This window comes from Tympanuchus pallidicinctus, unplaced genomic scaffold, assembly GCF_026119805.1.
Source record: "Tympanuchus pallidicinctus isolate F22 unplaced genomic scaffold, pur_lepc_1.0 scaffold36, whole genome shotgun sequence".
Classification (NCBI taxonomy): Eukaryota; Metazoa; Chordata; class Aves; order Galliformes; family Phasianidae; genus Tympanuchus; species Tympanuchus pallidicinctus.
The window spans coordinates 1,132,124-1,145,409 of NW_026294754.1; the positions used below are offsets into that span (position 1 = coordinate 1,132,124).

At 51.2% G+C, this 13,286-nt stretch overlaps 1 protein-coding gene across 3 annotated transcripts in view; it reads right to left on the minus strand.

Moving 5' to 3' along the window:
• Window positions 1-13,286, minus strand: part of FCHSD2 (FCH and double SH3 domains 2) — a 131,052-nt gene that overhangs the window by 2,335 nt on the left and 115,431 nt on the right. For 2 of the 3 annotated variants that reach the window (XM_052699283.1, XM_052699284.1), the window contains 2 exons: window positions 12,414-12,496; window positions 8,513-10,662 (listed from right to left, as the gene is read on the minus strand). In XM_052699283.1, coding sequence (XP_052555243.1) covers window positions 10,576-10,662; window positions 12,414-12,496 — 170 coding nt within the window. In that variant the 3' untranslated portion in view covers window positions 8,513-10,575. Of the gene's footprint in view, window positions 1-8,512; window positions 10,663-12,413; window positions 12,497-13,286 lie in introns of those variants that run through there. The other variant, XR_008210301.1, reaches the window with a different exon arrangement.

Genomic DNA, 13,286 nt, shown 5'->3' on the forward strand with positions numbered 1-13,286 from the left:
CTGAATCGAAGAGATGCTGCTGGACCCCACGCAATGCTCCGGTGTGAGCAGGCTCTGGACAGGACAGACCCCATCACCTCCCTGGATATGGCTGCAGCTCAGAAACCTCCCCCTTCCTCAGCAGGAGCCCATTTCTCCTGAGTTATTTCACTGCAGAAACGAGCCCTGGTGTGCTATATGGGGATTGTGACAGCCTCAGTTAAGGCTTTGAGCCCACTCTGGCACATCCCCAAATCAACCCTTGAAAGCAGGTTCTCACTGTGGTCTCTATTCTGAGCTCCGGCCCTGAGGATGCATAACAACCTCCTTTCCTCGAACTCATAGGGTGATGGAGGGCATTCATGGCCCTAAAATCCCATATCCCTGAAGTCCCCCATCCCTAAAATCCCTTGTCCCTAAAATCCCCCATTCCACAGCAGCGGAGCAAGGCTGAAGGAGGGACAATGGCACTGTGTGCCACAGCCCCACTGTGGTTGAAAACTCCTGGATCTTTGACATGGGGACCAAGGGCTGGGACCCCTGGCAGAAAGAAATCTTGGTGCTGGTGCTGCTGGAAAACCACATCATTTAAATTGGGGGGGGAAGGAGAGGGGTGGAGGAGGAGGGGAAGCACCAATGTCAGTCAGTTCCTGGCTGTGTTTCTGAGCACAGAGGAAGCAATCCCAGAGGGAGGACCAGAGGAAAGGGTCCAGAGGAGCCACCAAGATGAGCAGAGGGCTGCAGCACCTCCCTACAAAGACAGGCTGAGGGAGCTGGGCTTGTTGAGCATGGAGAAGAGAAGCTGCGGGGTGACCTCAGTGCAGCCTGCAGTGCCTCAAGGGAGCCTGCAGACAGGAGGGGAGTCAGCTCTGTGCAAGGGGAGATGGCAGCAGGACAAGGGGAAATGGTTTGGAGTTGAGGGAGGGCAGCTGGAGGTTGGATGTCAGGGGGAAGTTGTTTAGAGAGAGAGTGGTGAGGGGCTGGAACAGCTGCCCAGAGAGGCTGTGATGCCCCGTCCATCCCTGGAGGTGTTCAAGGCCAGGTTGGATGGGGCCCTGGGCAGCCTGGGCTGCTGTGAGATGGGGAGGTTGGTGGCCCTGCATTGGTGGGGGGTTGGAGCTTCGTGATCCTTGAGCTCCCTTCCAACCCAAACCATTCTGTGATGCTGTGATTCCTGTAATGGTGCCGTCCTGGAGGAAAGTGTCTGCTGTGGGAAATGAAGCACAGAGCAAAGCGGCCGCGTGATGCTGGGAGGACAGGATCACATATACAGAAAGCCAAGGACAGAGGAAAGAGGAAAGGATCACGTATGCAAAAACCCAAGGACGGAAGCTCTCTTCACCTTCCTAAAGGAAGGTGCTCAGCAAATTCCTTGCAGAGGGTTTCACTGCAACAAAGCAGATTAACTTGAGCCCAAGTGACACAGGGCGCCCTGCCTATTGCTTGGATGCCTCTTCAGGCACACCATCAGTCCTGCTTCCATCAGCTCTGCCCAGCTGATGTGGCACGAGACTCAACAGCCAAATGCCCCCAGCCTCGTGCTCACAGGACACTGCTGTCTCCAAATAGATCTGTCACCTTCTGAGAGGGACAGCCCAGCTGTCCAGTGCTCCTGGACCCTGCTGGGACACCAAGGAACAAGGCCAAGGTCACTGCTCCGAGGTAAGCCCACGTCTCACCGCCTCTTTGTACAGCAGCTGGAGGCCAGGGAGAGAAAAACATCCCAATCCCCACCCCTCCAACCAGCAATTCCATCAGGCACACCACCGAGTTGATGAATTTTCTCAGCAAGTGGCTGTGGAAAATAAACCCCAGGACAGAGATGGACAAGATGAGATAGCTTGTGTTAAATGAGTGGAGCCCAGTCCCGGAAAGTAATTCAGGTAGAGATAAGATGAATTGCAACACCGGCTGTAAAGGGTTCGTAGTGTCTGACTCAAATGGGAGCTGTATTGCAAGAGTATTGAAGTTAATTGCTGCAGTCAGAGCAGCTGCTACTGCTGGAGCTGAGTTGCCACATCTCCTCTATGGTCCAGACCCTCACAGCTCCAACAGCTCTGCTAAAGATGCTGACCAATGTCCCAGTGCTGGTTATGGAGCATCCTGGGGCGGGCATGGAGCTGGGTGAGATGGAGTGGAAGCGAGGAAGGGAGGAGAGGGAGTGGGGATCACATTCATAAGGGCTTTGGAAACATTTCACATGCAGGAGGATTTATTGTTTCTTCTTTTGGCAAAAGTACAGAGGATGAAGTCCAGCAAACCTCCCAGCAGCAGTGGGAGGTGGAGCTTGGAGAAGAGAAGGCTGCAGGGAGACCTGATGGTGGCCTTCAGTGCTTGAAGGGAGCGGATGAACAGGAGGGGGAACGGCTGTGTGTGAGGGTGGGTGGTGACAGGACAAGGGGAATGGCTTGAAAGTGAGACAGGGGAGGTTTGGGTTGGATGTGAGGAGGAAGTTTTGGAGGCAGAGGGTGGTGAGGCACTGGCACAGGTTGCCCAAGGAGGCTGTGGATGCCCCATCCCTGCAGGCATTCAAGGCCAGGCTGGATGTGGCTCTGGGCAGCCTGGGCTGCTGCTTGGCGACCTGCACACAGCAGGGCTTGGAGCTGGATGAGCGCTGTGCTCCTCTGCAGCCCAGGCCATGCTGTCATTCTATGATCAACACCCCTCCATTTCAAATAGGTGACGTTGGAAGTTTTGCACCACAACCTCTCTGAGCTTCATCTGCTAATTGTTCCCAAAGCACGGGAGCCTGAGCCACCAGCCCGGCTGATTGGAGAGCTGGCCTCATTAAATTCCCCCATTAACTCTGATAAATTGTTCACAAACAGGTCCATCACTCAGACATTTCCCTTTGGGCATCTGCCCCGCTAAACAAGATTTTGCTTCGCTGCCTGAATTCACTTAAAGGACTTAAGGCACATTAGTAAATCATTTATACTTCCTTTAAAAAACAGGAAATGAAATAAGGGATGCTCGGTGTGCTGTTTAGCTGGAAATTGTTCAGCTCTTTATTATTTAATGAACTGCCTGGCTGCTAACAGAGGTCATTCCAGCAGCTCACACCCTGGCCCTACAGCTTCACCCGCCTGTGTGCGAGGTCCGTAAATTGAAACCTTAATGGGCAGCTGGAGAAGAGCAGTGTGCCCTGCTGGTATCATCTGAAACCCATCAGCGTAAGTAAGTGGTTCTTAATCAGCTTTCAAGCTTCAGGAGAAATAAGCCGAGGGCAGGAGGAGGCTGGTTTCCCCTGCACGCTGCTCTGTGTGATGTTCTACCATAAAATCATGGGATGGTTGGGTTGGAAGGGGCCTTAAAGCCCACCCCATTCCAACCCCCTGCTGTGGGCTGGGTGCCAACACCTCCGGGGATGCGGCACCCAGTGCTGCAGTGGTTCCTCACCCATCGCACTGATGCTTCTCCAACACATTTCCCTCCCCACATGCAGCACAGCCCCTATTACTCACCTTTTCCTTCCCCACAGGAGCCTCGCTCCTGTTGTTCCTAACCAGCAGCCTTAACACAAAGCTCTTTGTCCATTGTTCTTCACCCAGAGATTGGGAAACACTGCATCACGGCCAGGTCTATAAATACAGGGTAAAAATACTTTTCCCCACCCTCCCTTCTGGTAATGGAAAACGTCAGCCCTGGCCGTAGCTCCAGCAGGACTGACGTGCCACGTAATTTGGAGACTGGAGGCTCCCTGTGGGGCACTGCCTGCTAATGCCAGGCAGGGGGTGTCGAACCGACCCGTTTCCCTTCTTTTTAGTGGTGAACAAAGCAGCCAGCATGGGATCCTTTGGGTTTCTCCTCCTGGCTTCCTCCCACAGAGCTGCCCACGGTTGTGTCGCACGATGGTGGGAGCAAAACTTCTGCAGAGCCAGAGGTGCCGTGCTGTAGGGCTCAGTCATCAGGTCAGGATCCTCCAAGGGATGCTGTGAGCTCCGCTGGAAAAGATGCGGATGCAGCATCCAGGGACAGGGTGGACATGATGGGGGTGGGCCGGGGTGGGACTGGACGACCTTGGAGGTCCTTTCCAACCTTTTCTATGATTCTATGGCTCTACAGTTCGGTGATCGTGCCCTCCTTCATTTAGCTGGAGCAGGCCGTGCCCTCCTTCAGTGCAGCCCTGCAAAGGCAGCCAGCAGCCGCAGGACTGCAGATCAGCAGCACGCTGCACTTGTATCCATGAAGTCCTCGCTGGCTGCAGATGCGTGGAAACCTCCCCTCCTTTCATGCTATTACAGCTGAATGACCAAAACCCCGGATAAAACAGCAGCCGAATCGACAGCCTGTGTATAATGAGGCCATCAAACACCAGACACTGAGGCTGGGTGACAGCAAGTTGGCCGTGCTGAGGCAATTTAACTGCCAGTGCAGCCTCTATAAACATGCAGCACCTACAGCCACTGCTGTCCTCGACTCAGGCACGCAGCCACCTTCCAGATGGATGCACTGCTTTAAAGATCTGAAACCCGTTGGCATAGGATCATAGGATGGCTTGGGTTGGAAGAGACTGTGTTGGTTATTTATGGGAGCCTGGGGATTTGGAGGCTGTAGGATTTTCCCTGTTTGAGGCATGAGAGGAGCAGGGTGCATCCCAACCCGACTGCAATACGGTGAATGAAAGTAAAGCTGCTGGTGGAAGATTCCAGACGGGGAGCAATAGCGTGCAAGGACTGAAAGGACCAAAAATCAGCAACATTTGCTTTGCCTGAGAGATGCTGAACTCTCTGCACTTCACGGAGCCGTCCGAGAGGATGACACCTCTGAAGGGTGGAAAGTAGAACCACAGAAGCACAGAATAGTTTGGGTTGGACCATAAAGACCATTCAGTTCCAACCTTAAAGATCATCCGATCCCGTCCCCCAATACTGGGATGTGATCCAGCCCCTCCCAACTGAACCAGCCTATGATTCCAACGGCCCTGAACACGAGGAAAGGCTGAGCACTGACACAACTCTGAGCCCTGTCCCTCAGCAGAGCCTCAGGGCCGAGCCAGCCCTTCACAGCATGTTATCTGCTGGTGGTAACTCGGGTCTGCCAGACTGGACAGCCCCCATCAGCCGCCACTGCGGGCAGGATGCTGCCTGCATGGGGACGGATGCGATGACACAGCAGCCAGCCTGAGCGCAAGGTTATTTTCAAGGACATTAACCTGAGCCCTCAGAAACCAGCTTGCAAGGAAGAGCAAAAAGATACCTGACCGGAATGCTAAAGCAGAGCTGAAAACTCAGCACATTGTCCTTTTTTTTTTAATTATCTTTAAGGAAAGAGAGCTGAATCCGGTGTTAGTGGCTATTTGCTGTAGGAAACGAGCAGATTCAGCAAAAATATCAGATGACTGCCACCCAGAAAGCTCTTATTTTCAGTATCACAGCTACTCACGTCTCTACATAACCTTCCAGCTGCAGTAGCACACGACTGTTTTGCAGAGGCTAATAAATAAATGAGAGCAATTTACAAGCCCGCTTTTCAGTAGGAATAATACCCCTACATCCTAGAATTATCTCCATCTACGTCTGGCCAGGACTTTGAATCAATAAACCGTCCCCTCATCCTCGGATTAGCTCCCATCATTCCGACAGCAGAGGCAGCACTTCTCTGCTGTTACATCCCCACAGCTCTGCCAGCACAGCGAACACGAGATGTGAGAGCAGCGGTTTGCTGGGACCCAGCAGGGCGCTTTGCAGCAGGCCGACAGCCAGGAGTGGCCGCGGGTGCTGTGCCAGCAGTGCCCAGCAGAGCCCAGCGCGTGGCCATGGAGGGAAGCGGCGCTGATTTAAGATGCAGGGAGACCTGCAAAGCCAGCAGCAGCCAAAAGCCAACGAGTGCAGAACACTGACGGCGTGCTGCTGAGCTAAAGGAGATGGCACTGCTGGATTTACCGACGCGACCTCGGCTGCCTTTCTCTGCTGCAGTCCCTCACAAGTGGTGGTGAAGTCCTCACAGCATCACAGAGTGGTTTGGGTTGGAAGGGAGCTCAAGGATCACGAAGCTCCAACCCCCCACCAATGCAGGGCCACCAACCTCCCCATTTCACAGCAGCCCAGGCTGCCCAGGGCCCCATCCAAGCTGGCCTCCAACACCTCCAGGGATCACAGGGGCATCACAGCCTCTCTGGGCAGCTGTTCCAGCCCCTCACCACTCTCTCTCTAAACAACTTCCCCCTGACATCCAACCTGACAGCCATCATCCCACATGCAGGCGCCTGCAGACAGACTGCCCTCCCTCTGTCCTTCCCCCGTACTGAGGCCCTTCTCCAGGAGAAGCTCATTAGTGCAGTAATTTGCCCATCACGCAGAGGTGAAGCTGGACTGGGACCATTCTGCAGAACTCGGCTGAGCCCAGAGAAGACAAACAGCTGTGCAGTGGGATTTAAGGAGCTGCTATCAGCATTCCCAGTGCACCACGGCCTGGGAGCTCATTTGTCTCTTAAGAAATGATGGAAAAAAAAAAGAGAAGCCATTGCACAGACAAAGCCAATTACATAAGAGCAGAAATGTCCCTTGCAGCGATTGTTCTCGAATTTGCATTAAGAAAAACAAAATCTAAAACAAGCAAAACATCTGTTTTTTAAAAAAGAAGGTAAAAAAATTGGGACTGGAAGAAAAGAGTTCGAAATGGAATGGCACCTCATCACAGAGCTGAAGTTAAGCTTTGGGCAGTGCCAGCAGTGCTCTGGGCGTTCCAATGAGCCAACTAATTGCATTCCCATCCTCATTATGGATTTAGAATGAAAATGGCGCGTTCCACTGCAGTGAAATCCCACAGGTTGAGATGGAGCCATGAGGTGGAGGCAAAGCCATGGTCTGAGTCCAAGCACTGCACATGTCCTCCACCTGCAGCAGTGCCAGCACGCAGCTCCAGCCACAGCACTGCATTCAGGAGAACCAGAGCAGCTGGAGAGCGCTTGGGGCCCTCAGCTCATCTGTTCCCATTCCCTGCAGTGAACAGGGACACCCGCAGCTCAGAGCCCCTGACCTTGGGTGTCTCTGCACGCACAAATGCTGCTGAGTTGAACTGCTGAGCGACTCTTGTGCTTATTTGCAGACCACAGAAATCTCATCTGTTCCAGCTCAGTGCCACTAAACGACCTCCCCGGTGCCACTGCAGTGTGTGCATTTTCTGGATGCAATCCGTGCTTCTGCAATGCAGAGGTTCCTGTGCTGTGGTGATCCTTCCACCAGATCTACGATGCTCAATCCCCCCGGGCTGCACTGCGAGTCTGCTTGGTACAATCAGCACGTCAGCGTTTTCCTCTCTGCGTGTTTTATTGGCTCATTTGCTGCATCCCTGGCTGCAGCAGCTCTTCTTTCTGTTTATCCCTTCTTTTCTCCTTCTGGCTTTGGAACCAATATCTCTGCACTCCCCAGCTCACCTCCCAGCCAGGTGCAGGGGAGCAGCGGGCAGCAAACATCCTTCCAACCCTCCTGTGGATCTGCAACTGGAGGAACAACGGGGCAACTCTGCAGCATCGCCCGCCGCGCTGCAGGGAACGCTTCCACGAAAGGCTGCTTCCATGAGCAGAGCACTTCAGGAGGAAGAGATTTTCATTTTCCTGGAGATCACAAGCGCTGATGCAATCGCCTGCACAGGCGTTTGGCTGCGGGGCGCCAGCTGTGGCACGACATGGGGGAATGGGAAACTGCAGGAAGGAATGAGGTGCGAGCAGCAGGGCAGGACAGCGCCTTCGGAGGAGCGTGAATGGATATAAAGAGCTGAGATTCCACCATGGGAGAGGCTGCAGGTGCTCAGTAAAAAAGGCTAACGGGTGGGGAGGAAGACTGGAGATTAATCCAACACAGATGCACTGGGGCCAACAGTGCTGCATCCCTGCACCAAGCGGCGTTCAAACAGCACCGCGCTGCCGTGTGCTCAGCTGAGAGCCTGCTGAAAGCCCAGGCTTCACCTAATGGAACAACACTCACCTGTGGGACAGGGACACTGAAAGGAGAGAGCCTGGCACCGGTGGTTGCATAGGAGAACAGCACTGAGTGCCACAGCACAACAGGATCAGCGTGTAAGCTGTGTGCTGCATGGGAAGGGCTCCTCACACAACGGCCAGTCAGCACCACGAAGGGACAACTGCAGGGGGCAGTTATGATCAGCCCCTCTCCCCTTGATGCAATGATCCTAATGGCATAAAGGCCATCAAGCAGCGATTTTGAGAACTGGAGCTCTGTTGCTGGGTCTCTGTTTCCGGCATCGTTTTGTTCCTCGTATAAATACCACCTCGAAATGCCATCTGAGATTGCTTTTAGTATGTGGATCAAAAGCAAAAGATGTAAATTTCTGCGTAAAAGGGTAATAAACCAGAAAAGGATACCCAGAAAAACACATGGGAAGGAAAAGAGGCTGCCCCCATCCGGGCAGGGGTTCAGGAACCACGGAGACGTGGCACTGAAGGACATGGTGTAGTGGGAAGTGCTGGTGCTGGGGGATGGATGGACTGCATGACCTCGGGGGTCCTTCCCAACCTCTGTGACTCTACAAAGGCCTTCAGCAGTGCCTCATCTTGGGGCAACGCCGGGGATTTAGTCCCACTTTTTTTATTATTCAACTTTTTATACATAATAAATACAAACTTTTTACAGCCGATAGAAAGAAAGCATTTGCACCGATGCTTTCGGTGTTCTGACGCTGTACACGATGAGACGTCGAATGCATGCCCTGTATGAAGAAATCATAGTTAAAAGGAGGCATATTTGTACAACTTTTTTCCTCTCTTTTTTTTTTTCTTTTTTTCTCCTTTTTTAAATAAAATTAGCAGCTCTTGCAGAAAATATTTTAAAATACAACTAAAGAGACTTTAAATAACACTTTTCTGAAGTCTGAAAGTCCGCGTATGGAGGACACGCAGAAAACAACTGGCCGAAGGGATGGAAGGTGGGCACTATGGCAAGACTTTGCTTTTCTCCTGCGTTGTGAAGCTTCCGACGTTTTTGCCAACAGTTAAATCTTAATAAAAACATGTTTTGTTTTTTTCTTTAAACTTAAGAACAAGTTTGATAAACACGTAAAAAGACCTCAAACAGATCAACGGGACGAGAGGTGCGAAAGAATAAGACTTCACTGGACAGTCAGCGGCTCCAGAACCCACCAAGGAGCTTTCTTCTCCCAATGGCTGCTGGAGAAGGAGAAGGGCAGAGCTGGAGATGCAGCCCAGACGGGGCTCCCAGGAGGTGCGCAGTGGAGGAGAAAATCTGGCTGGATGGTTGATGTGAAGGCAGCCCTCAAAGAGTAGCCCTTGGAACTCAGCTAAAGGCAGAACTGCTGCTGGCGTAGGAAAAAGCGAACACGTAAAGAAGGCATTCATAGAATTCACAGAAGGGAAAACAGCCTTGTGATGCCTGCAGCTTGCATCCGATGGGTGCTGCACTTCCAACAACAGTTCGCTGCTCACAGATGAAGAACAACCCGCTTTCATCCGCTCCTCCCCTCTCCTCTGACCATTTCTCCCATTTCCTCCCCCAAAAAACCAAGTTTCCTTTCCAGAGGTTTGAAAGTCGTTTGATATCCTCTCTGTTGTGAGAGAGGAATTCGGGACCGCAGCCCCAGCAGCAGCCTGGAGGTCTGCAGACAGCAGGGAGCTCTGCAGCTGTGCGAGGCTCCTCCTGGGGCTCAATGCTATGGGATTCTCCAATGCAGAACAGAAATATGGCAGGTGTGCAATGCGTAACCGAACTCCAGCCAGCCGGTTTGGTGACAGAGATACACGCTAACGTGGGATAGAAAAGCACGCGGCGGTAACTGGGGTAAGAGTGAGCCAAAGACTTCAAAAGCAAAACCCCCAAAATCTGCTAAGGAAAAAAAAAAAAAAAGAAAAAAAGAAGCTCAATTTCCAGATCTAGACAAAAATCTCACTTGTCTACCGGTCGGTTTATGCTATGGAACAAGATGTTGCTACTAATTCAGCACCTCCGTATTAGATACTCTATTACTAAATGTACTGCATAAATATTAATACAAAGAACATTTAGTTCTGCTTAACTGTTAATTATTGAAGAGGTGTGCATTACTGTAATTAACGCTGTATGATCTGCATCACTTTCCCTTACCTATGAGATTATTTTCCTGTTTCTTCCTTCCGCGAGGGCATTAAAGAGGAGCCAGCCTCTCCTTACACTCATTCTTCAGTTCCCTTTTTCACTCCGTTAGATCTGATTAATGCCTAATCAGACAAGCAATGCTACTTGAAGAGCGGACAGCCTTTAGCACATTCCTATGGCAACAGTAATATACTGTACTAACGCACGTGATGGAAGGGCGCTGTGACTGCAGCAGAGGCTCCTTCTCAGCCTCCGTGTAAAAATGACCATCTTCAGCCAAGAGAGAAAAGCTGCCCGGTGCCGATCCTCCGCTCGCTGCTGGGTTTGTGCTAAGAGAGGAGGAATGATGTACAGAAAGCGAAACAACAAAAAAAGGCACAACATATTCACGAGCGTGGGAAGGAGTCCGTCGCGTCACCGTCCCCCAAATCCTCCCTGTCTCTCGCTCGATTCCAAGTCTTCATCATGCAAAGGTGCCTAAAAACGAGACCGACCAAATCCCGGGTTTGGTCTTGATTGTAGCACTACTGCGGAACGAGTCCAACCGTTACACCAGCGTGATTTCCACGTCCTCAATCTTCTCTGTTGGCCGGCGGTGCTGCTGCTGCGTTGGGGGTGGAGGAGCTGCTCGCACCTGCAACAGCCAGAACCACCACAAAACTCAGCGTTTCTGAGCTCACACAGAGGTGCAGCCCTGTGCTCAGCCCTTGACTCGACGCCAACATGCAGACCGTGGATGGAAGGTGAACAGGGAGGGGGAAAAGCCCAGCCCCTCCACCTGCACCAATGGACCTCGTGGTGCTCAGCCACAGGGTGGGCTTTGGACACCACACCTGTACCTTACATGGGCTGGCAGTGGCAGGAATGCTGTGAGGAACAAGCAGCTTACTTATATTTAATCAACTGCTGACCTCAGTGGCATATACCTGAAATCCAGTGCTATTTTTATGCTCTGCCACATCAACTCCTTTCCCACTGCTTCTGATGGAGCACCAACAGAAGCTTTAGCGGTGCCTCGTGGAGGACTTTTATCACATGTTGTCAGAATGCACCACAGTGACTTGCTATGAAGAACATGAATTGTGAGGACGAACACCACAAAAAGCTTCACAATGCTTTCAAAACGAAACGTATTTAAAATGCAGCACTGAGAAATGCTTTAAATTGAGACATGCGACTGCTGTAGTATATTATACATGTCATAGAAATGTATATTACTCACAAAGTCAGTTCAAATCTACAAAATGAAAGAGCTGAATCAGTCATTTCACCAGAGACTGAGATCACTTCCAACTCCTCTGTTCCACCCTTCAATATTTAATGATGCAGTGATGTAGCTGCCTTGGGTATCGCAGTGAATAAAGCTAACTTGCTGACTGCTGGAATATTCTGAATATTCATTCATTCTAAACAAAGCTTCTCCTGCAATTTCATTCATTAAAAATGCTAGGAGAATACAAACATTACACCTTAGTGCAGTTTGGTGCAGGACTTTGGAAGTGCCCATCCTTAATTCAGAATTAATCCTAGCAGATGCAAGATTTGCAAGACTGAAGTGATGAAATGTTGCCCCTCCTTTTCTGGCTAGATGTCCCCGTCTAGGCAGCAAAGGCAGCACAAAAGATAGGGGACATCACTCTTAAGTAGTTTGAATTCAAAATCCTTAAGTCAAGAGGTCTGGAAATAAACGTAACCCCAAAATGTAACTGCATGTGATGTCCAACTGCAGCCAGCACGTGGTGTGGCTGGGAACTCAGCCTCTGGATAAAAAGCAATGGTACAAATCATACCATTAAACTGTTCTGACACTTATTCCCCAGCTCTTCTGTCGTTCTGCACAGCAGTAATTCATGTGGCAACAACAGAAGTAATCTCCCAAAGCCTGCTGTAAGTTTGTTGACTGACGCCTACAGAAGAGATGTAAAATCCTCCTCCCAGGTTAGATTTCACCATCCGTGAAAAGAGGCGTGAAGGTATTACAACCATAAAGGCAGATACAGAAGGGCAGCTTAGATAAAAAGGGGACAGATAAGATTCAAGGTCACCTGTAAACCCAGCCAGGACTCACTGTTTGAACAAGAGCAGCTTTGCTTTGTTCCAGTGCCCACTTATCTCAAATAGCTCTCACTATTCCCATAGCTTTCTCACACATCTGCAGTATTACCAAAGGGGTGTGGACAGAGCTTTCCTCACACCATAATTCTGTCACACTGTATTGCTGCAGGCAGCCATGGGATGAGCAGAACACCCAGAGCCAAACGAGCAGGTGCTGAACCCCAGGGCACAGGAACTGCAGTGCTCTGAGTGCCCCCATCTCCCCAGGCTGGGGATACAAAGGTACAAACTGGCCCACAGCATCAACAGAAACCCAGCTCCGAAACTTACAGGTCGCAGTTTGCCGTATGAAGTTTCAGGAGGAAGTCGTGGAGGCTGTGAGAACCCAGGGGACTCCGAGCTGAAGCTGTTTTCTGAAAGGGTTAAGCAACAGCAAATCAGTGCTGAGTGGTGGCTACATACCAAAATGTGAACTGAGCACTCCTCAGTACGTTTTCTTCTCTTGCTCAGGTTCAGGGGGGCTTACAGCTCTCTCAAACTCCTGAAAGGAGGTTGTGGTGAGGGGGGGGTCGGCCTCTGCTTCCAGGTAACAGTGATGAGAGGTGATGGCCTCGTGCCAGGGGAGGGTCAGGTTGGATATCAGGGAGAATTCCTTCTCCAAAAGAGCAGTCAGGCACTGACACTGCGCAGGGAGCGTGGGGGTCACCATCCCTGAGGATGTCACAGAGCTGTGGGGAGGTGGCACTGAGGGATGTGGCACTGAGGGATGTGGCACTGAGGGATGTGGGTAGTGGGCATGGTGGGGATCTGAGAGATCTTTTTTAACCCTAATGATTCCACGATTCATGACATACTATGGGCCGACTTTGAAGGGGTAATGCACAAAGTATTTTCTCTGCTAGTGGTATGTATTACAATACAAGCAGTGTTTACACAACACTGGTGCCCTTCAGGAGTCTCATTCTGTCTCTGAGTGTGGCTTAGAATCACAGAAAGGCTGAGGCTGGGAGGTGACCCATCCAACTGCTGAGCCCAAAGCAGGCTCCACCACAGCATGCAGTCTGTGACCACGTCCTGCTGTGCTCTGAGCATCTCTGAGGATGAAGACTTCATAATCTTTCTGGGTAACCTGCTCCGATGTTTGATCACCTTCTCAATAAAAACACAAAGCAAAATCTTTGTGTGGCATTTTCAGTATTTCAG